Source organism: Schistocerca piceifrons, chromosome 2 (assembly GCF_021461385.2).
Source record: "Schistocerca piceifrons isolate TAMUIC-IGC-003096 chromosome 2, iqSchPice1.1, whole genome shotgun sequence".
In the NCBI taxonomy this organism is placed as follows: domain Eukaryota; kingdom Metazoa; phylum Arthropoda; class Insecta; order Orthoptera; family Acrididae; genus Schistocerca; species Schistocerca piceifrons.
Genome location: NC_060139.1, coordinates 618,578,676 through 618,602,207, shown reverse-complemented (window position 1 = coordinate 618,602,207; position 23,532 = coordinate 618,578,676). Strand labels below are relative to the sequence as shown.

The window sequence follows — 23,532 nt, the reverse complement described above, 5'->3', positions numbered from 1 at the left end:
CTTCCTTACATGAACTGAGTGGTGCACCTGATGAATCAATGAATGGTGCACCTGAATCAATGAGTGCATCCTCCCCTCCACGGGGGTGTGTATTATGGGCACATACTGCTGTACTCAATTCACTTTCATCAGTTACACCCACAGAGCATGATGATTTTTTGCTCCTATTGTACTAGCACAGTGCATCTGTTGGGCAATTTGTGTTTGAGTGAAATATCTGGGGTTTGGTTTGGTACATCAGATGATATTGCCACTCCATTTCACACAAATTTCTTCTTGCCTGCACAAAAGGACCTACACATTTCCTCACTTAGTCTAGTAGGTAACTGGAAAAATATATCAGTCTAGTAGGTAACCGGAAAAATGTATCATAGTATACTTTTTTGTGAAATTAAAGTATGAAACTAAGTACTAAAAAGTTGTAGCCTGATATGCTTATCTGCAGTTGAGAAATGTTCAGACATTTACACAGTAGTAACACCCGAAAAAGTGGTTAAGTTCTGAAGACATTAAGAGTGAATGGAAATGTTAAATATTTTCTCACAGGCCTTAAAGTATAACTAACCATCCTAAAATGAGCATGTATTATTCGTAACATTATTCGTGTACTGGTGCCTCTTGGCATCCTTGGAAATCAGAAAAATGGTGTTCTATTTTTGATTGCTGCTACAATTTATAGTACCACAATAAACTCTGAAATAAGACTGCATTTGCATTTTAAATGTTCTTCTGCACTCCACATACACAATACACAACCATTTCACAGTATGTTTATATGTGCTGCAGTAGTGAAGTAGCAAAAACACTGTGGGGGTTGTGTGACTCATTATGTTGGACTATGATAAAACAACAAAGATGTTGAAAGTTGTAAGACCCTAAACTTAGGAATAGGGAAAAGACGCCCATGCCAGTAGATTCTTTGTGTTTACAGCACAGAGAGATTAAAACTGTAGGTTTGATTTGAAGGGGGAGAGGAGACTGTGCTGTAATGAGTTGCATCAGATTATGATAAACAGTTTTAGCAGAAATTGTGTCTCCCATGTAAATCATAATTCATAGTAAAAGGGATAACATGCAATCATTTGTTACGGTGTATGGTAAAGAAAACTTTATAACACATGCATTTTCCATGTCTCCTATTCCTCTTAAAGTCACTGCTGTGTTCTTCTTTATATATCCTAATCTATTTTACATTGCCGTTAAAACAATTACATGATATCCACAAACAGCTAGTAGTTAATATTGTCTGTGTATTCCCTTGGAAGAGAGTTCATATTATTTTCTCCATGGTTACTTGTGGGAAGCATAAATCCTCCCAGTAGAACTCGTGAGTCTATTGTATGTATATACAACACTTGTGCCAATAAAATGAACCCATTACAAACAATTCAAAATTGTTTTCAGCATAGTAAAGATTCCACACCTGTTGCAGTGAATTTGCACAGTTGGTAAACCATTAATTGCTGCTCCAGGCACAAATTTTCTGCTTATTCTCAAGTTTTACAATGTTCCTCACAAGATATTATGTTATTGTAAATCAGAGAATTTTTTAAAGTTAAAGTGGGTCTACTGCACTTCCCTAATACATGCTTGATGGTGTTTAGTTTGTCTCAATTTAGCTTTATTTTTCATCTGATCTTACATAAACGTACAGATTATTGATTTTGTATTAGTTTGCAACTTTATCAGAAGCCTTTTTAAAAGTAATAAAATAAAGTATACCTGACTATTCTCTGCAGTAATATAAAACCTAATGGGAAAAAAATTATAAATGAGTTTCATGGTAAAAGATTTATAATTCAGCAGATTGATCTTATAACTAATCTTGAACATCAGAATGCCTTAGACATCCTTTATAAGTAAAAGATCAAAAGAAAAGAGGGGGAAAAAAGAAAATAAGAAACTACATAGAAATGACACAATAGAAGATACAGTAAAATGGAAAGAAGTATGGGAGAACATTCATTATCTAGTAAAAACAGTGAAAAATGGCTCAGATTCTGTTCTCATGTGCTGACTATCTTTAATTTTGATGTTCAGTACAGTTCTTTAAATTCCTTGCTTGATACCACTTCATCTCCCACCTACTTGCCTGTTTTTGTATGTTTGAAGAATTGCCTCTTTTCTGTTGCTGCAAACCAGTTCAGATGCCTTTGCTTTTTGAATGCAGTATCATTTCACTCTACTAAAATGGGAAAATATTATGCACAGTTTCATCATTTACTTATGTGGAACTGCTGGCAGTTTCACAAACATTTCCTGGGATCACGCTCTACTATCTACAGTTTGCACACTTGCTGAAATATCTTCTACCAAGTCATCAAATATTATACAAGATCATGCCTAATTAAGATTATTATTAAAATGTTGCATCAATCATTTACTGCTTGCCTTGTAGTATTGTTGAAATTCAAAATGAGTGAACCCTTCTTCGCTCTAACAATGTGATATGAGATTCAGCCTGTGGTACTAATAATTTCTTGTCTCATGTTTGTGTAAGGCATCTGTTTAGGGTCTATTACCACAGTCACAAATTGTGTGCAGAATAAAATATTTTTCAGCTGTGATGTTCGTTATTACCCACAGTCTAGATTTTCTTGCTCATCCACTATGACTGGCCATGCGTCCTATCACTTCATAGTATGATTTTAGCCATATTGTAGGCCTCATATGAACTTACTTTTGAGACTTTGAGTTTTCTGGTTTCAGAACTGAAAAAGAATGACACTATAATGTCATTGAATTCTTTGTGTAATGTATCTTCAGTGTGCATACTTCGCTTTTTCTTCTGAACACCCAGTTTTCTCATCTGCAAATGATTGTGATGTATAATATTCTCATACTCCTGTGTACGATGTACGAATACTATCATTCATGATTGCTCTCTTTATTCATGTTTTAAAAATATTTCATGTAGAATTTATGTTATTTTCTGAGTCACTAGAATTTGTGTACACACCCCCATTTTATATTTACAACTTTTCTAAATAAGTTACTGCACTGCTTCGTTCTTAACAATGTTGTTTTGGTCATCAACTTTTAATGTTGGATTGATGCCATTCTTGGTTCTTGTTGCTTGCAAGCTATCCTCTTCATATCAGTACAGCTCGTGCATCCCATATCATTGACAATCTGCCTAATGTAGTCATCTCTAGGCCTGCTCCTACAATTCTTTTCTTTTACCATACATTTAACTACGATCTAAGAAATGACTTCTGTGTTAACATGTGCCCAACCACTCTCTCTTTTCATTGCAACGTGTTCTTTGTAAGCACATTTTCACATTGACTTTAATCCAGAACATTTCCATTCTTAATTTATTAATGTACTTGATCTTCAACAGTCTCTTCTGTCACCACATTTCAAAGGCTTATAAGTGTTTCGTTTCTCCAATCTTATTGGTCACATTTTGCATTCGTAGAGAACTGTGTTCCAAATGTACTTTTTTGTGAATCTTTCTCTGGTTTTGAAATAGGTGGAGTTTAATTTTAAGACTTCACATTCAGCAGATTCCATACTACCTTTTCTGATAGTTAAAATAGGCCACAAACATTTAAGTGACAAGCTGCCTAGCTCAAAAATGCCAGTTGCAATGGACATATCTTATACACAGTTTTGAGTTTAGAAATATCAACAATAAAACATGTCCCCTGGCAGATTGAGATGTAAGCCAAGAAAGTTTCCTCACACAGTCAGCATATGTTTGTATTTAAGCCCTGAATAAAATATGAGTTCCAAACTTGTTCATGGAGTAAATGTTTTCATTGATCAGCAAGTTTAGTGTATTTTTGCTTAATACAAATTCTTAATTATAATTAACTGCATTTCAGGGTGCCTTCAGATTGCTTGTGTAATTCTCCACAAGGACTTAAAAACGTGGTTTGCTGAGCTGAATGTTGATATAGAGAAAATACAGGAAATTGCTAGGTATGTAATTAACCTATTTGAGCTGTGGAAATCGTATGACGAAAAGAAAGATATACAAGCTTTGCTTGCCAAGATGCCTAAGCCCAAAACACAACCTAGCAGATAATGAACTTAAGGTTCTTAGAGGCATTCAACAATCATGGTGATACATATAGATATATGAATTGAACAGCAGCATTATTTTATTATTGTACTAATTATTATAATGCATTATGCATTATAAAAATAATTGACTAAATGTTTATGTTAAACATTTTTGATGAAACAGAAATTGTGATATCTGAGATATTGAGCGTGTACTCCTGACTCTTTTATATCACTATGTGCATTTAAGAAATAAAATATTTTTAATGTATTAGTTTGTTACTTTGTTTATTGGACTGAGTTATTCCAAAGCCCTTGCCCTTGTTGCTCATATTTCATGTAATATTTTGTCTCCATCCCATTCAGTTGCCTACGTTGCACACTGCTGGAGAACTGAAGATTTCACTGCAATATGTAGTTCGGGTTGTGTGTTATGCTCCAGTTGTTCATGCTTAACTCCCTATAATTTCACACTGTACCCAGAAGTGAGGAGTGGGATTTATTTCGCAGTGAATAAGTGATGTGGAATACATAGCAAATAATTTACAACAAATCTGGACCATACCATTACTTCTGGTGCTCTGAAAAATGGCCATAAACTTTTAAACTAATATTCAGGGCAAACATCACATACGTTCAACAAATCACAACACACTTCGTTAGTGTAAAATGTGGTCATGCTACAATATAATGTCAATTGATATTAATGAATTATAACCAGCAAAAAATGCTCCTATCAGACCACAAAAAGTTGAATATATTCCTATTCAGAAGACTCTGACAGGAAAGTGGGGAATCAGCCACCTCAATCCTCATCCCGCCTTCCTTCCCAAAAATTTTGGCATGTAGGATAATGCGTTCATGCCCTTTTAACCCAGAACATTCTAAATCCTTTTACTCAGTTTCTCTGTGTAGTTAATTACTTACACTGTCTCACTTTGTCTTTCTTTCTCATTGCTACTCTGTCCGCCATACCTTGACAGATCAAAAATTGTGTGGTATTCAACTTATTTTTTCCTTTATACCCAAGTGTTTAAAATTTTGATTCAAAATGCATCCTTCCCTATACCTACGTGGTAAAGTGTGCTGGTGAGGAAGGGTCCAGACCCTCCAAACCTATGTATGGTCTCCACTCATCTATATTTTTCATTTCCACTGTCTCCTCTCTCTTGTACTCCCTTTGCTTCTATCTCCTTTCTCTTTTACTGCTACTCTCTCTCACTGACCATCAATATCCCCTTTCTCTTTGGCTCCCACTGCTATTGTCTTCATCCATCTTTCTTTCTTGTTTACTGCCACTTTCTCTCTCCTGCCATCACTGTCTCCTCTCTATTCCACCATCATTGTTCTCTCTGCTACTCTCATTTAACACAAAAAAATGTGGCTATGCTGGCTTGCCAAAACTTCTGGTGAGGAAGGCGGAATGAGGACTGAGGCAGCTGGTTCACACTTTTCTGTAAGAGTCTTTGAAGAGGAACATATTTGCCTTTTTTTGTGCTCCGAGAGGAGAATTTTTGTGCTGGTTCCCTGCTTTTCTCTGCTATGGCAGGGTGTGCTCTTTATATAAAACAAATACTATAGGTTGGTAAAGCTTTGACAGTTTATTTCCTTCAACACATTTATAGACACTAAACTCTTGATAATCCGGTCCTCAGTAATCTATCCCACATCTGGCCTCCAGTTGGTGAAGCAGAAATGACTTGCACAACAATGAATTATTGTGTGCAACAATGTTGTTAGTTAATTACAATATTAAACAATGCTGTACAATACAGGAGGAGGAGGAGAAATTGATGAATATGATGCCAAGTGGTTGAATGAGGAAAACGTGAGATAGACCAAACTTTAACATGTGAAGAAATACACAGAAGTGTGCAGAAAAGTAATAATGAAAGTGACAAAGGAGAGGGCATACAGATTTCTCACACTTCTGATGCTGAAGCTGCAGACATCTTCCTGGAGTACATTATGCAACAACCAGATACATGCAGTGTGAATATAATGCTTGTAAATAAGTTGCATGCCAGGGTTGTGTATCATCATTCCAACAGATAAAGATTCAGGGTATGTTTAGAAATGAATGTATCCTTGGATTTAATATAGTCTTAATGAGTCTAAACAAAATTTCAGGCACTTCCACTCATTCAGCACCTGTTACGTGCAAGGAGTTGGTGGGCTTAGTGAGAATCTAGTATACTTGGACACATATAAACAATATATAACTATGCATAATACAAGATTAACACAAAATTGTTTGCTTTACGTTTTTTTCTGGATACTTTGCGTATCAATCACAGTTCATCGAAAATGCCTGGCTTATGTTTTGTATCTTAAGAGAGCAAAAATGTTGTTAGAAGTATTTTCCTGACTTTGCAGTCTTTCCAATGTTATGTAATTTTTGGTTTTTTAAAGCATGTTAAGTCTGCCCCCGGTAGCTGAGTGGTCAGCGCGATGGACTGTCAGTCCTAAGGGCCCGGGTTTGATTCCCGCCTGGGTTGGAGATTTTCTCCGCTTAGGGACTGCAGAGTTGTGTTGTCCTAATTATCATCATTTCACCCCCATCGATGTGCAAGTCGACGAAGTGGCGTCAAATCGAAAGACTTGCACCAGGCGAGTGGTCTACCCGACGGGAGGCCCTTGTCACACGCCATTATTATTATTAATCATGTTAAGAACCTTTTTAGCCCTTTTCTTGTCACTGCTGTACCACTTTGGACATGGCTAAACAAAGGCCTTGAGTTCAAGTTTCGGTCTGGCGCACAGTTTTAATCTGCCAGGAAGCTCACTTTGGGCATATTTGTATAGGCATCAAGTGCCCATTATACAGAGACAGTGTGACATAAAATTTTATTGGTGAAAAATGCTGGCTAAAAGCATAATTTGGTGACCTCATAGCCCTTGTGATTACCCTAGAACACTTTCCATCTGTTCGCTATGTCAGTAAAAACTACATTTATGCTTCAGAATGGATATTATGTGCATATGTATGGTTACTTTGAACCTTTGGATCTTGGTAAAGCATAATCATACCGAAAAAAGTTTTAAAGCTACACAAGAATATCATCTTAAGAACATATGGTATAAATTTTGATGATCTGCCATGAATATAAATTACGTAAGTTGCCGTCCCCACAATTGGTACTTTTTGTACCCGAAAGTCATGGTTTTTTGGGATTTAGACAGGAACCGCCTGTAAACGAATGGTGCTTTTATAAGACACCTAAGATACATCCTAGATCATACCTAGCGTAAAAGAACCAACAGATTTGCTCAATCTCCCTGGGCTAGGGAAAGTGTCTAGTATTTTAATTTTGACCCTGTACTATAGCATACCTGCAGTGTGTCTATTCTTCCAATAAGTATGCAAATGGTTGCTAGGCCAAGGGCTATCCAGAAATCTGGACCCCTTATTTCTGTCATCAATAGAACCCGCAGTATGACTGCCTGAAATATGAAAGCTCGCACACGGCTTTTTGGAACATATTGGTACTGTGCTAGGACTGCTAAGGCTGACAAGGTGAAGGAGAAGTGGCAGTGAAGAACACAATAAAGTACACGACCGTAGAAATAGAGTAGCCTCCTACTTCCATACTCGCACTTGATTCACAAATACTGCCAGAGTATATCAATAAAGGATTTTTCAGCTTAAAAGTATGACTTTTCATTCCTCATTCAATGCATTGTTACAAATGTGAACACTTTTGGCATACCAGCTGATCCAGTATAAAACTGTGAATATTCAGTTAACATTGCAAAATGAAATACATAAGATTTTAAAGTTACTAGAAAGACCACGAGAAATGCTTGCTTGAACATAAATGCAGATGCTAGTCAAGCCTGCAGGTTGTGCTATTGTATTTGAACACAAACAGCACCTTGCAATATCCTCAATATATAGCAGGAATCAGTCATGGCCAAAACAATGTTCTTTGTAGTTGTGAGTACATTATGTCAGAGCTAAATGAATTCGATCATGGGCAAACTGTTGGTGCTCATATGATGGGTGCTTTCATACCTAGAGTAGTCAAAGTGTTTGATGTTTCAAGTGGCATGATATCAAAGATTTATACTGCATACAGGGAAAGTGGAAAAATGTCACCCACTAAGTCACAACGCTGATGAAAATGTGTGTGTTGAGTGATCATGACAGAAGGTTGCAGAAGAGGATAGTGACGAGAAATAATAGGATGACAGCTCCAAATGTCACTGCAGAACTGCATGTCACATTTGCGAACACCGTCAGCATCAAAAGAACATGAAGGGACCTCTACAAGCTGAGAATTGCAGGGTGAGCTGGAATTCCAAAACCACACATCAGCAATGAAAATGCCTGTAACAGGGAAATGTGGTGCCAGAGCCATGAAACCTGGACTGTGGAGCAATGGAAGGAAGTCGTGTGATTGGATGAGCCTTGTTTCACATGGTTTTCAACTTTGGGCTGAGTTTAAATCCCAAGAGTGAAACATGGTAAGGGTTTGGTGGTGATTTAGGCAATCATATTGTGCTATTCCATGAGCCTCATGGTTACTCTGCAAGGTCTCATTACTGTGAAGCATTATGGGACCATTTTGCCTGATCAGGTCCATCCCATGGCACAATGTGTGTTCCCCAATGGTGATGCTGTGTTACAAGATGACAGGGCCCCTGTTCACAAAGATTGACTTGTCCAGGACTTGTTTTGTGAGCAGGGAGTTGAATTGTCACATCTCACTCAACCACCACAGTCATCAGATCTCTATCCTACTGAGTCTTTGTGGTTTACCTTGTATAGAAGAGCGTGTGATTGCTATCCACTTCCATTATTATTTCTTGTGCTTGCCACTATTTTGCCGGAAGAATGGGATAAGATTCGCTTGAAAACCATACAGAACCTCTATTCATCCATTCTGAGATGAGTGAAAGATGGTTTGAAAGCTAACAGGTTTGCTACACAGGCATGGTAATATGTTATGTTTTCAGTGTTTCAGCATTTTTGCCCACCCCTTGTACATTCCTTACGTTGATCAATAAAAATAAAGTACATGTTGCTTTCCAAAGTCCCACTTCTCTATAATCCCCAGTGACAACAGTCTGTGAAAACTAACAGTTTATCAAAGAAGACTAGGTAAAAACCATCAGACCCTGCCACACTGGCTGTAGCTGTTGGATCAGATGGCCTTTTAACACACAGGAAATAAAATTATCTAAGGCTCCCTGCACAATACATTAGAGCAGGGCTTCCCAACCTTTCCAGCTGCCGGACCCCTTCTTCAGTCGAAAATCCATGGCGGATCCCTAGTCAGTCAAGAGCACAGTAACTTTAAATTTCAGAGCGAAACCCATGGGAACTGAAAGCTTCTTAATGCAAGTGCCATGTTCCCAATGACCCCCCCCCCTCCCCCCCTCCCCCGAAGTATCAATAGTCTTTGGTTTAGAGATGAATGAAAACAACTTGAAATCAACAATCCAATTTGAATTCCCAGTGTATCTAGACACTTACTAGTGGATTTACTCCCTTTGTTCAACACACTATAGCCTGATTAAAATTACTTGGTAATTGACATTTCACATGATGAAGCTGCCTTCCTCCAAGAGCAATCAACTTCATGTCCAAACTGTTTGCTGTTGACAAGCTGCCACTTGCAGTCTGTTCACTTCCATTGTTTGGCTACTGTTGTGTAAGGAGCATGCATATTTCGTAATAGTCGTGTGTGTGTGTGTGTGTGTGTGTGTGTGTGTGTGTGTGTGTGTAATTTTTCGTAAAATCTGAAGAAAAATGTTCAAATGTATGTACAGTCTATGGGACTTAACTGCTGAGGTCATCAGTCCCTAGTCTTACACACTATTAACATAAGTTTAACTTCCGCTAAGGACAACACGCACACATGCACACACACACGCGCGCGCGCGCGCGCGCTCGCGCGCACACACACACACACACACACACACACACACACACAAACGCAATCCACGAAGACATGGCGCCTTAGACTGGGCGGCCATTCCGCACGACTGTGAAGAAAAGAGGCGGACCCATGATTCGGGATACAAGCACATCACGAAAGAAAAGAGACCAAGTAACTGCCTTTAAGGGACTATTGTAACATCTGTTGTGCAATGTGTGGGGATACATTCACCCAGTTTACATGCGTTTCCAAAACTGGATTTCGTAAGCCAATGTCCCAGTTTCACTTTTGGTTGCTCAGGTAAACACTTCAAAAACGATTCTGGAAATCTGCTTCTAGAAAGCCGTTTTCCAGTTCCAGTTCCACAATCGATTTTCGTGCCAATGTAAACAGCTCGGAAAGTCTAGTTATTTTTACGTCTTTGCGTATCTACTGAATGGCAGCTATCAGTCCATAGCCGGCAGCTAGCAGTGGCGTTCCAACAGTGTACTGTCATTTGGTAGCTGGCAACTAGCAGGTGGCGTGGCAACAGTTTAGCCACAGCTGCCAACTTCAATTACTACTTGGACACTATATCGTGGCAGTCAGCCTCGACTGTAAACAAATTAGGAAAACAAACAAACAGACTCTCTTATTTCTATATAAGAAGACAAGCATTTCACAGAATGTAAGACTATTTTTCTCAAAGGAAACAATTTTGGGAGAGGAGGTTTACCTTTTACAAGGTGGCACGTGAAAAGTCCTCATTTGTTTACGCTTGCAGCCAGTTGCCACAATATAGTGTCAGAGTAATAGCAAGTAATTGTAATTGAAGTATAGGCAGGCCATATTTTTAACTCAGAGGACGGAATATATTATAAAGAAAAGAAATTAGCTTTAGAGATCATTTCAATTTTCGTAACAAAAGTATCAATGCCAACAGAATTCAATTAATAATTATTTTGTAAATGATAGAAGACAGAAACAAAATTCCTACAGAGCTATAGTTCAGGTACGTTCACTGAGCATCTATAAAGAAAATAGCTTTCTTCTTTACTATAGATGAGTCTGTAGGAATAATAATGGAATCCTAATGTGGTGGTTGATGGTGCTTCTGCTGACACAATTTTGGAAAGTTGGGTACAATTCTTGACAACTGGAGATGGGTGTCTGGTTCTGCATCTAGACAGCTTCGGTACTTAGTTTTGTGGGCAGCATAGATCGAGAATCCAGATTCACACATGTATGTTGTGGCAAACGGAAGTAGTACACGTTTTGTCTTTTCAACAAGGCGGTAGTATTTCTTGTTATCCAGACGGATCCAAAAGTGTGGGTAACCGTCAATGTCAAAACTTGATTTCAAGGTAGGGTCTATGGCAATTTCTATTAACAACTCATATTCATTTGATGATATAGTGTTCGGCTTTTTGGATACAGTGAATGGGTTGACCACCCATTCGTATTTCTGCAGCTTTTCATCTTCAGCTGTTGGGAAATAATCCTCGAACAATGACATCAAGCTTCAGAGATGTTCCAGGATTTGATGAAACAAATTCTTCCCAAGTGCTGATCTTTTGTTTTTCAAAAAGTCCTTGAGGAGAGGAAAACACTCGACCTCCCTCTCCTTGACACTCTCTGCCCAAAAATTGATTTTCCTCTTGAATGCTCAAAATTTGTCGATAGCAGTGACTTTTGTTTCACATTGCCCATGGAGTGAGATATTTATTTCGTTCATTTTGGAGAAAATATCTGACAAATAGGCAGGTATACACTGCCAATTTTCATAATTAGTAAGGTCTGCTAATTTGGTGTTATGCTCCAAAAGGAAAGCTAAGACTTCCAATCTTAATTCGTACAACCAAGAGAGTGCATTCCCTCGTGAGAGCCACCTCACTTCTGTGTGGAGAAGCAGAAACGATGAAGGCTTCCCATACCTTCACACAGTATTGTGAAAAGTTTGACTTCAAAGGCCTTGATTTTATGTAGTTAATGATTTGAATGGATTCGTCTAAAACTTTCTTGAATGAAACAGGCATTTGTTTCGTAGCTAAAGCTTGTCTGTGGAGAACACAGTGACTAGTGGTGCAATTCTCGGCGTTTTCTTTTATTTTCATTATTGCTCCGACTGTAGGATCCGTCGTAGCTTTTGCACCATCTGTGCACACATCTATGCAATTAGTCCTTAAAAAATCATCCAGTGGACGGAATATTTCAGTACCTGTTGTGATGGCAGGTAGTGGTCCGCACAATAAGAGGTCCTCCTCAAAACATCCAGAATATTCATAGCGGACAAAATCCAATAAAATCACTAATCCTGCAACATCAGAGGATTTATCTACCTGCAGAGAAAATTAATTGTGTTGGATGCGAGAAACAAAAGTGTCTTTCACATCATTTGACATGTCAACAATACGTCTCTTGGCAGTATTGTTCGATAATGGCACCGAAGATACAAGCTTTACTGCCTTTTCGTCTAGCATGCAAGAAACAATATCATTAACACACGGCTTTATGAGATTTTCTGCAATGGTATGATCTTTGCCTGTTTTTACCACTTGATAACTAACCATGAAAGAAGCTTTTAATGAATTCTCATTAATTGTTTTTGCATGAGTTTTCATGCAATGCTGAGAAGCAGGTTCAGAACTCTTCCTTTTGAGAAAAATCGATGTCTTTAGCCTGGAAATCCGGGTGAGTACCTTCAAAATGATGGCCAATTTAACTGGAACCATTGAACTGTTCGGAAGGACTCCCGCACAAATTACAAACTGAGATTTACCCTCCTTTGTCTCCATAAAGCCCATTTCTAAACAGCTTTCATTGTACTTGCACTTCTTGGTTATTCCACTTCCGCAGGATATTGCAATCAATGGAGTACTTGCAGCATTTTCACATAATAAATGCGGCTGTGCAGCTTCTTGTGATTGTTCTTCCTTTGGTCGTCGTCCTTCCTAATTCATTTCAACAGGAAACTTCCCTTGTTGTGAAGGCAATGGAGAAACTGCACCCTTCTTCAATGATCCTGACTTCAGCCACCGATCCATGTTAGAAGTAATAAACTGGTCAAAACTCGATTTATGAAATAGGGGTGCACTGACAAATCAAGTTTAACGTTTAAGAATGCCTGGGGCCGCATACGTGCCAGCGAGCGCTGTGATTGGTCGACAAAGCTAGCTCCGCTCGTGTGTGAAAGGTTTCAGCGTGCCTAGCGCTGTGCGCCGGCGCACAAACGACCCACACATTGTTGCGAAACAGTCGATCAGAGAAGCCGCATTCTCTGGCACTAAACTGTGTATGTGTTCTCACTTAGGAACCGCAAAGGCTGCTTGGGAATACGACCTGAAGTAAAAGTACACATGTTTTCCACATGAAAAAAAAATAGTGATGAATTTGAGTTTCACATTTTTATTCAATAATTTTACTTAATATTTTACACGATTTGGTGAAAGGTGACCACGGACCCCCTAGAAAGAGCTGGCGGACCCCTAAGGGGTCTGCAGACCACACGCTGGGAAGCCCTGCATTAGAGTAAAACCTCAAGCTTTCAATAAGAATTTTCATTGTCTTCAGGAGGAACAGGTGACTGTCATAACTACTGCTGTGATTTCCTTACATAGCAAATAATTGGTCTATGTTGGATGACTTACGTCATCGTGGCATTGATCTCCAGAGATTCTATCAATGTCTCTGATGCTATCATGGCCTGCCTCCCGCTAAACATAAAAAAACGCGATGAATTTCTCTGTAGTACAGGATGTCCATAATTAAAGTTACAGTTCAAAACACTGTAGAAAGGGAATAACTGCTCAATTTGACATCAAATTTGAACAAGATATTGATGCAGGAGGAAAAATTCATGGAACAAAAGAAAAAATGAATGACAATTTGACCAGCAAGTGGTGCTGTACGTGTCAGAACATGCACACCAACAGATGCATGGCACAAGGCTGTTCCCCAGTTTGCATCCGAGTTGCCCAACATGACTGTCTCAATGAAGGGTCATACACTGCTGGTAAAACTCTTTTAGAAGAATAGTGACTGTGTGCTAGTAACCCTGCAGAAGTTCCAGACACTCAAGGGTATGAAAAAGTCTGCTAAGAATCTGGAGAAAATGATTACAAAATTTGAAAGCCAGTTTCTTTCAAAGTGAAGTGTGGCGAGGGAGGAAAGCAATTGATCCAATGTCTATCGAAAATGTGACCACAGCATTGAGGGGTAGTGTACAAACGTGCAGTGCAAGGGAAATTGCCCAAAGATTGGACATGCCTGTGAGCACAGTGCAAGAAATCCCACGAGACATTCGCATTGCTATCCATACAAAATCACCTGTATTCAGGAGTTGCTTCCTGCTGTTCTGCCAGCAACACAAATGTTCGTTTGGGAATTTCTTTCCCGCATGGGAGTGGACAGTGAGTGACCATGGAAAATTGTATGGACAGATGAAGCCCATTCCCATCTCCAAGAACATGCACAATAGAAAATTCACACACACATCAACTGCTACCACTTTGTTCTGCGAAGGTGGCTGTGTGATGTGGGTTTCTGCATTGTTCATCGTACAGCTGTATTTTTTTGAGGAGATGAGTCCTGCGGGTCCTGTCACTTGTACCGTCACTTTTAAACAGTCTGAGTGTCTTTTGCCCACCAATGTCATTCCAACACTTCAACAGTGTGGATGTGTGGGCAGGATTATTTTTAGGTAAGATGACACTATCCTGCAATTGCATAGCCAGTGATGTGACTGCTGCAGAGGCATTTCAGAAATGCTAGAATTATTGGCTGTCCTTTCCTACAGCCCAGCCATCCAGATCATGTGATCTTAATAACATGTGACTTCTGGCTGTGGGGATATCTGAAATATGCTGTGTTCAGTTCTCCAATTATGAATGTTACTGAGTTTGAAGGCACACATTGGGCAACACACTCTCAATGTGACTCTCAAGTCACTCCGATCTGTTGGGGAACTTGGTGTTTCTCAATTTCAACCTATAGGAATAAACAGGAGAAGTATACTGAACATGTGTTGTGCCAGTCTCACAACAATTAGAAACCAATGTCATTTGCTTTTTATGCAATTTTTAGCTCAAGGACTATTAAAAAATCAATTTCATTTTACTTTCATGTGGTTTTTGGCCACAGGACAATTAAAAACCAGTTTTCCACATCTGCTGTAATGGATGGGCTTACCTCACTAACAGTGCCACAACTATTGACTGCTGAACTTGTTTAGTCATGCACATTGAACAGTATGGATGGTATAATGAGCAACTCAAACCGTAGCTGTCATATTGCGATTCATCTGTCATTTGTAGCCCACCCCATTTATGTTTAAACGCTTACAGCGCCATGTATTGGTAAAATTTTCATTACATTTTTTTTGTTCCATGACGTTTCCCCCTGCATCAATAATATGCTGTTCAAATTCGATGTCATTCTGAGTAGTGACACTCGACAGCATTTTGAAACTGGAACTTCAAGTATGCCACCCCGTATGACAGTGCTAAGAGCCAGCATCTGTGCACCACTATGAGTATAGCTGCTGTCCTGCCTCAAGTTATTCTTGCACATTCTGATCCATATGTCTCTTTGACGACAATGTCCCAATAAGTTGCTGCACCAGACAAGACTTGCTTTATGAAACTTAATTTTAGTGGGGTGTGGTCATCAACCACAGATCATTCTAAATCACAATTTTCTTTATGCCATTGGTGCTTTGCACATTGTTCAGAAACTATAAATACTGATTGATCGATTTAGCAGCTTCTACATTGACAAAGAGTTGTATAAATTCCAGAGATTGTAAGGCCAAGACTGCCCTCAACTGGATGCAGAATCTTTTTTTTCTTGGCCAGTCAGAAAATAGGTCTTTCTTCCTGTCTACCCAGGATCCTACTTGTTTTGCTAGATGTAGCCACACAGAAAGGAAGTGTGCAATAGGAAGATTGTCTTGTAACTGTTGAGCAACTTTGCAGTTCCAGCTCTTGGCATAATTCCCACAAACATTCATTTAGAACATGTGCTTTTGAGATTTTACCCTGGAATTCAAGTGGACATTCTCAGAAACTGCTATAACCCTGTGTACCAACATATTCAAAACTACTCTCTTTTCAACTAATGACGACAATGTGTATTGGCTTGCGATGAATAGAATGGGTGAGTATCCCATCTGGTTTATGTTCTTCTAAAACATCTAAAAATGGCAACTTTCTTTTTCTCTCCACTTTGATAATGCACTTCATGTTAGGGTGTGTTGTGTTCATTTTCTGAAGAAGCTGCTAGAGATTTCCTTGCTCTGTGGGCAGATTATACACACATCACCATAACAATGTGGCAAAAGGGAGTCAATTCTGAAGTGCCACATTTGGAATACTCCATAAAGAAGCTATTCCTTGCTGTAGATAGTGAAGAACACATGACTGACTGATTTGTCATTTAAAAAACATATTCTGAATGTTGTACAGAACAATAGCAACATATAAAAAAAATCATGATTCAGAAAAAAATGCCCAAAGCAGTTCCATAAATAAACATAAAATTATGTTTCATGAAACAAAAATCTTGTCCTATGCATCAACTTACAAAGACTCCATCATCAGAGTGGCCACAGAGGTCATAATGAGCAACAATATCTTTAATCGGGACAGCAACCAAAGTGCTTAAAATGTCTTACACCAGTTGTATATTTGCACATGTATGGGCTTAGATTCAAGGAGAGCTGGCAATGAAAGATTATGACAACGATTTCAGTTTGTGTGGTGCTCAATGGCGTGGTTGTCAGTGTCCATACAAATTCCCGATCTTTTGAATTTCCAGTCTCGCCATTTCCTGAATGATGATGAAATGATGACAACGCGAACACCCAGTCCCCAGTCAGAGAAAATTCCCAACCCGGGCGGGAATTGAACCCGGGACCCTGTGCTCCTGGGGCAACAACGCTAACCAATAAACCATGAGCTGTGGATGGCAATGAAATAAAAGGTGTCATGAAACTATAAGAATAACTTCGCTGAGAAATAAAAACAAAACAATATTCAAAATTATAGCAGTATGTTGCACACATTAGCACCCTATTAACTTCTTGTCCTTCTGCGTAACAGTCAGTACCCTGTTGCTCTGTCCCATGCTTAGTAACATACTTGGACCCTCCTTTGCATGCCCCCCTTGTTTCGTCTGTGGTCCTGCCGAAGTCATCCACTGTATAAGACTGATGACACATAGAAAGTTTCTACCACACCCAAGCTTGGTCAATTGGGCTCACGTCAGCAGATGCATTTGGTTCATTCCTACCTTCTGGAGGAAGATGAGCATGAAGTATGCATGCTTTGTCTTGAATGAGAAATGTACTGCAGAAATTTTGACTGCAGAGCTGGATAATAGATTGGATGATCAATATTGCACAATCCTCAAATTATCCTAAACAGCAATGAGAAGTGTCTGACATTCTTACATAATACCAGTCCAAAATATGAGTGACCCATCCATCTGCTGAATCCATGGGATTGCATGCCTGAAATATGCATAGATCCCTGGCCATCTCCACATTCTTTTATGACAGTCGTTAGAAATCTGGTGATGTTGGTGACGAGAACTTGATACCAGTGATTCAGTGTCCTTACCAGGTGTTCCCATTCACAACTCCTTCACACATCATGCGGGTGAGGAGTTTCTACTGTTGTTAGGAATGGATACCTTGAGGCCACATTGATTTCATGGTTGCTTATGGTCTGTATTGACACAGATCTACCAATTACCTAAAAAGGCAGTGCATAGTACTTTTGAATTCTCCTTGGGACACTTACATGTCATAATTAGTAGGTAGTGGTCATGAGCTGGTGTTTTCAGTTGCGGGTGATCACAAGGAGGCAGAACTTCAATGATTCACGAGGCAGACTGAATGTCCATATGATGATGCTGCGGTGTATTTATGGAGCCAACTTACCATGCTGACAAACCTTTCTGTGATAAAGTGACAATTTACACACAGTCTAAACTTGAAATTACTCTTTGATTAATGTTGACAGACTAAATGGTGTACATGATTTGTAAAATCCCATTCACGAGTGGAGGGAAAGTGTGCTGTACTGAATTACACTGAAAATGCAGGTTTAATTTTTCCTGTGTGTTGGAAATGGCTGTATGTTTCATTCTCATGTAACCAAGAGATTCTTGAGAAAGAGGTTTCTGATTAAAAAAAAAGTATGCAAGTTATGAAGGAGATGCAATACTGAATTTGAGCTCTTTATAAATTCAGTGGTGAATGTAAATGGGCTTCCTACATGAGAGACTACAAGTAGCTTATATTACAATGGAAGTGGTGACACTACTAACATTGTAGCCATCATATATATGACAGCATGTCATCATGGTGATGTCACACACCAAATATTTCCCATAAAAAGTCATCAAAGATGGAGTTACAACAGTCAATTGTATCTGGTGAAGATGATGGAGTTTTTACTCTAATTTGACACAGCAAGAAGATCAAGGAAATTTTATACAAGGCTGTGCTGCAGGAAACTCCCCTCTCATCTAATCTATGGAAATTGTATGTTTCTCAAGACAACCATGAAGTCCAAACACTACAACCTCTCAAACAGTAAAACGTGGTCAAGGGTGATTGTTATTGGACTCAATCATCCATTCCAGCAGCTCTTCACAAGTACGGGGAAGTCATCAGTCTGTACAAAACAATCACAAAAAACAGCCCTTTTTCTGTGCCATCATTTAGCATTGTTAAGGCTTGGTTTTAACTTAGTTACACAACAGACTAGCAAACACTGCAGGCTTTAGCTAAGAAAATACACGAAGGAAAATTCAAATATCTGCTCCCAAAATGCAAATGTGACTGTATCATGATGCTGAATTTTGCAGTTTCATGTTTCAATTGACACAGAGTTTTAACTTGGGACAAATGTTCATTGCAATGTATGTAATCGCAGAGGTCATGGCATTACAAGTTGCCTCAGTTTGTCAGCAGGAAGCGTAAACATTGATTACATCACTGCCGAGACACTAAGAAGAGATTAACAAAAACAAGTTTTAGACGAATGCTGCTACATATGTACGCTGATGCAAGACATAGAGAAGATACAAAGAAGAGGGGCACATTTTGTCAGGGGATCATTTAGTTGGCATGAGAGTGCTACAGATGTGCTCGACAAACTCAATTGGCAGACTTTAGAAGGGAGGTGTTGTGTATCACAGAGAGATTTACTACAGAAATTTTGAGAGAGCACATTCTGGGAAGAGTCTGACAACATATTACCTGCCCCAGATACATCTCGTGTAATGAGCATTAAGAGAAAATTCGAGAAATTAGAACCAACATAGGGACTTATTGACAACACACTATTCGCGAGTGGAAGAGGGTTGGAGGGCTAAGTTAATGATACAAAAAGTACTTCTGCCATATACCTTCAGGTGGCTTGCGAAGTATGATGTAGATGTACAGACGCCTTAGTACCTTATACCCATTGTCTACAAGAGAAACAGTGGAAGCCACAGACCAGCGCACAGTGAGATACTTTTTCCTATGATACCTAATTTGAGATGATGATAAAAGTAATCAGAAGTGAGCCCTGATTTCTATAAATATGTAGGTAGTGAGAACAGAGTGTAGTCAGTACCATCAGTCTCAAGAATTCTTGGAATTTAGTCATATGCAGCATTGCCAAGTACCAAAGGACTCTAAGTGAGCCAAGGGCTGTCTTTGTCACTGATACTGATGAAATCTTCTTGGCTCATCAGCTGAATAGTGACGTGTTGTCGCAACGTTTCAACGAGTTTACTACTCATCATCTTCAGGCTCTGACCCCCCCACCCTATAATTACCGATTCAAACTAATTATTTAAATTCTGTTTCTGTTTATTTTCAGAAAATATGCTTTGTCCTTCATTGCAGCACACTGAGCTAACAGGGTGGAAAGTTCAGAAATGTTGATTGATCAAAATAATTGGTACTTAGCTGGTAAAATTCTTCTTTGTTGTTTTTATGGTTCACGTCTTCTTTCTTTCTTTCCTTTAGAATATTGACAAATTATTTGGATATGCAGAAGTTCAAGGTTTGATTTTGTTGTATCAATTCTAATCAGAGCGATGAACACATTTCAGTTTTCACTTTGGTGATGTGTTCTTGAAATGATTTCACAAATTATAAGTAACATGATTATAAAAGGATAATTTTGAGCATTGTTATCTAGACATAATGGACACCACTTGCCTAGCTTTGACCACATGCGGCCATAAACAGCTTCTCTTGATACAGCAATTAACTTAGTTAACCCACTGATCGTCCAAAGATTGTTAAATACAAAGATAACAACACACTGCTCAAAGATTATTAAATTTCTTCATGCCTCTTTGACTTTTACATTCATCACAATAATCAAGACAATTTTTATAAGAAATGTTTACAAAATTTCTGACAATTAAAAAGGGTATTGCAAAATGTGTGATAAAATGTCTTGTATTGGAAATTACACTTGATACATAGAACAGGATGTAGTTAGACCAGTTTCATTACAAGGTAAAGTTGTTGATTTCATGTCCAGTTTGAACACAAACCAAATGGACTACAAATGCGTGTCATGAGATAAATACACCACAAATCCACAATAGCCACTGGACTGGAGACTGATTTTTTTTTTGTGGGGGGGGGGGGGGGGGTGGCGGTGGTGTGGAGAGGGCTCTGGATGTCATTGCCTCCACTGCTTTCAGATCAGAGCACTCCTTAGTTTTAGTTGAGGATGGTAGTAGGGAAGGAGAATGGTCAACTTATAGAAAGAATTTTAGAAACGTATAGCTCATCTATAAAGGGGACCTATATAGACACTATTGTGACTGCTCATGTGTTTGCGACCCTCACCAAGTCAGATTAAAGGCAGACATAAAGGCAATTCAGATATGGGCTGGCAGATTTGTTACCAGTATATTTGGTCAGTAAACCAGTAATATGGAAACGTTTCATGAACTCAAATGGGAATCGTTGGAGGCAAGATGTTCTTTTCATGAAATGCTGTTGAGAAAATTTAGATAGCTGACATTTGAAGATGGCTACAGAAATATTCGACTGCCAGCAATGTATGTTTCGCATTAAAGATGATAAAGATAAGATGAGAGAAATTAGGCTTCGTATGGAGGCAAATAAACAGTGATTTTTCCTTTGCTCTATTTGTAACTGGAACAGCAAAGGAAATGACTAGTAGTGGTACAAGGTACCATTTACCATGAGCCATATGGTGGATTGCACAATATGATGCTTCGTCTGTTCGAAAACAAACATGTGTCTTTCGTTGACAGTGTGCTCTGCCACTGCAGACTTGTTGGTTCAGCCAAGATGAATGTAGGGAGGATGGGTACAACTTGCAGATGGACCAACTGCCAGTGACCCCAGTCCAGTAGGCCATATACATATTATTGAACTGTATGAAAAAAACGTAAATTAGTTACAAACTACAGCATGAACACACTTCATTCAATGTGTAAACATCACTACAGATGTTTGGATTTAGGTTATGACATGTTCGATATGCTTGCCATCATTGGCGATGATGTGGTGCAGATGAGCAGCTAAATTCTGCGTGACCCGATGAAGTGTTGGAACATCAATGCTATCGATGACCTCCTGAATGGTTGTTTTCAGCTCAGCACTGGTTCTGCGGTTATTACTGTACACCTTGTCTGTAATATAACCCCACTAAAAGTAGTTGCTTGTGTTCAGGTCGGGAGAATATGGCAGCCAATTGAGGCCCATGCCAGAGGCCTCAGGGTATCCCGGAGTCAGAATGCAGTCCCCAAAGTGTCAGGACATCAAATACACTCCTGCTTTGATGGGGTTGAGCTGTGTCTTGCATGAACCACATCTTGTCAAAATCAGGGTCGCTTTGGATAACAGGGATGAAATTATCTTCCAAAACCTTCACATATCATTCGGTAGTCACCATGCCATCGAGGAATATCACACCAATTATTCCGTGACTGGACGTTGCACACCACACAGTCACCCGTTGAGGGTGCAGAGACTTCTCTATTGCGAAATCCAGTGTCTAACCCCCAAAATGTGCCAGTTTTGCTTAGTGATGAATCCATCCAAATGAAAGTGGGCTTTGTCACTAAACCAAACCATGTTCACATCAAAGTCCTGTTTGTCAGTTCTGTGGACAGTAGTGTTGGGGAAACACAACCGCTGTTCCATTGCCCTGGGGATTAACGGCTGATGGGTTTGAATGTTGTATGGGAAGAGATGTAGGTCTTCGACAACAATATGTTGCAGTGTCTCCCAGTTGATTCCCACCTGTTATGCAGCTCGTCTGATTGATTTCCTGAGACTGGTTTCTAAACACAGTGCACGTCTTCCCGATGTTTTCAGGTGTTTTCACCCTTTTTGGAAATTGACATTGTGTACATTGCAATCACAAACACTACCTGTTCTCTGAAATTTGCGAATAAAATTCTTGATCATTAGCACACTTGTATGGGTTATTGCCAGCTTGAGCCTCTTCGCAAACTTCCTTTGAGCTGGAATTGGGCTGTTATTGCTCACATAGAAGGCCTTCACAAGTGCTGTACGCTCAGGCAAGCTGTACTGTGACATTTTCATGTGCAAATGGCTGACAAAAACACAGCACGTGCACATGCACATGGTCATACTAATTCCCATCATGCCCCACAGCCAACAGTGCAGTTTGAAGATCCTAATGTAAACTGTTCCCCTTGTAACTCAGTACCATCCGGGACTGGAGCAACTGAATTATATTCCCCACCAGGGTTTCGATTACCTCTCGTCATGCCCTGAAATGAGAAATGTCCTGCCCACTATCCTTCTCACCCCTCCTACCGTGGTATTCTGCTGTCCACGGAACCTACACAATATACTCGTCCATCCTTACACAACCCCTGCTCCCAATCCCTTACCTCATGGCTCATACCCCTGTAATAGATCTAGATGCAAGACCTGTTCCATACATCCTCCTACCACCACCTACTCCAGTCCGGTCACTAACATCACCTATCTCATCAAACCTGTGAAACCAGCCATGTGATTTACAAGCTGCAACCACTGTGCTGCATTCTATGTAGGCCTGACAACCAACAAGCTGTCTGTCCACATGAATGGCCACCGACAACCTGTGGCCAAAAAACAAGCAGACCACCCTGTTGCTGAAAACGCTGCCAAACATGATATCCCTCATCTCAATGACTGCTTCACAGCCTGTGCCATATGGATCTTTCCCACCAACACCAGATTTTCAGAATTGCACAGATGGGAACTTTCCCCTGCAATACATCCTACGTTCCCATAACTCTCCTGGCCCCAACCTTTGTTAGTCACAGAGATCGAAATTAAGAACTGAAATCCTAATTGGACAGGGGCTGCAGATAAGTGGTGCTCGATGGGTATGTAGATCGGCCATGACGCATGCCGAGATAGTCCACGCACTTGTGATACTGCTGTGTCGCAGATGGCACAGTGGTAAATGCACCTGCCTACTTGAGCATGAGGTCCCAGGTTCGAATCACAGTCCCAGTACACATTTTCACTCATCGTCGCTTATTCCACATAATGTCGCGATGCAGCAGACAGCAGTGATCCCTTCTCTTTTCTTTCCTTTCTCCCCCTCTCCACCTTCAGTTTACATACAACACCTACCACAGTTTG

The 23,532-nt window shown here is 39.6% G+C and overlaps 1 protein-coding gene across 2 annotated transcripts in view; it reads left to right on the top strand.

The window, feature by feature from the left end:
• The window catches only part of LOC124776427 (cyclin-C), a 47,902-nt gene extending 43,620 nt beyond the window's left edge, over positions 1-4,282 (top strand). For both annotated transcript variants that reach the window (XM_047251421.1, XM_047251422.1), the window contains one exon: positions 3,831-4,282. In XM_047251421.1, the coding sequence (XP_047107377.1) occupies positions 3,831-4,033 (203 nt within the window). In that variant the 3' untranslated portion in view covers positions 4,034-4,282. The remainder of the gene's footprint in view (positions 1-3,830) is intronic.
• The last annotated feature ends 19,250 nt before the right edge of the window (positions 4,283-23,532 follow it).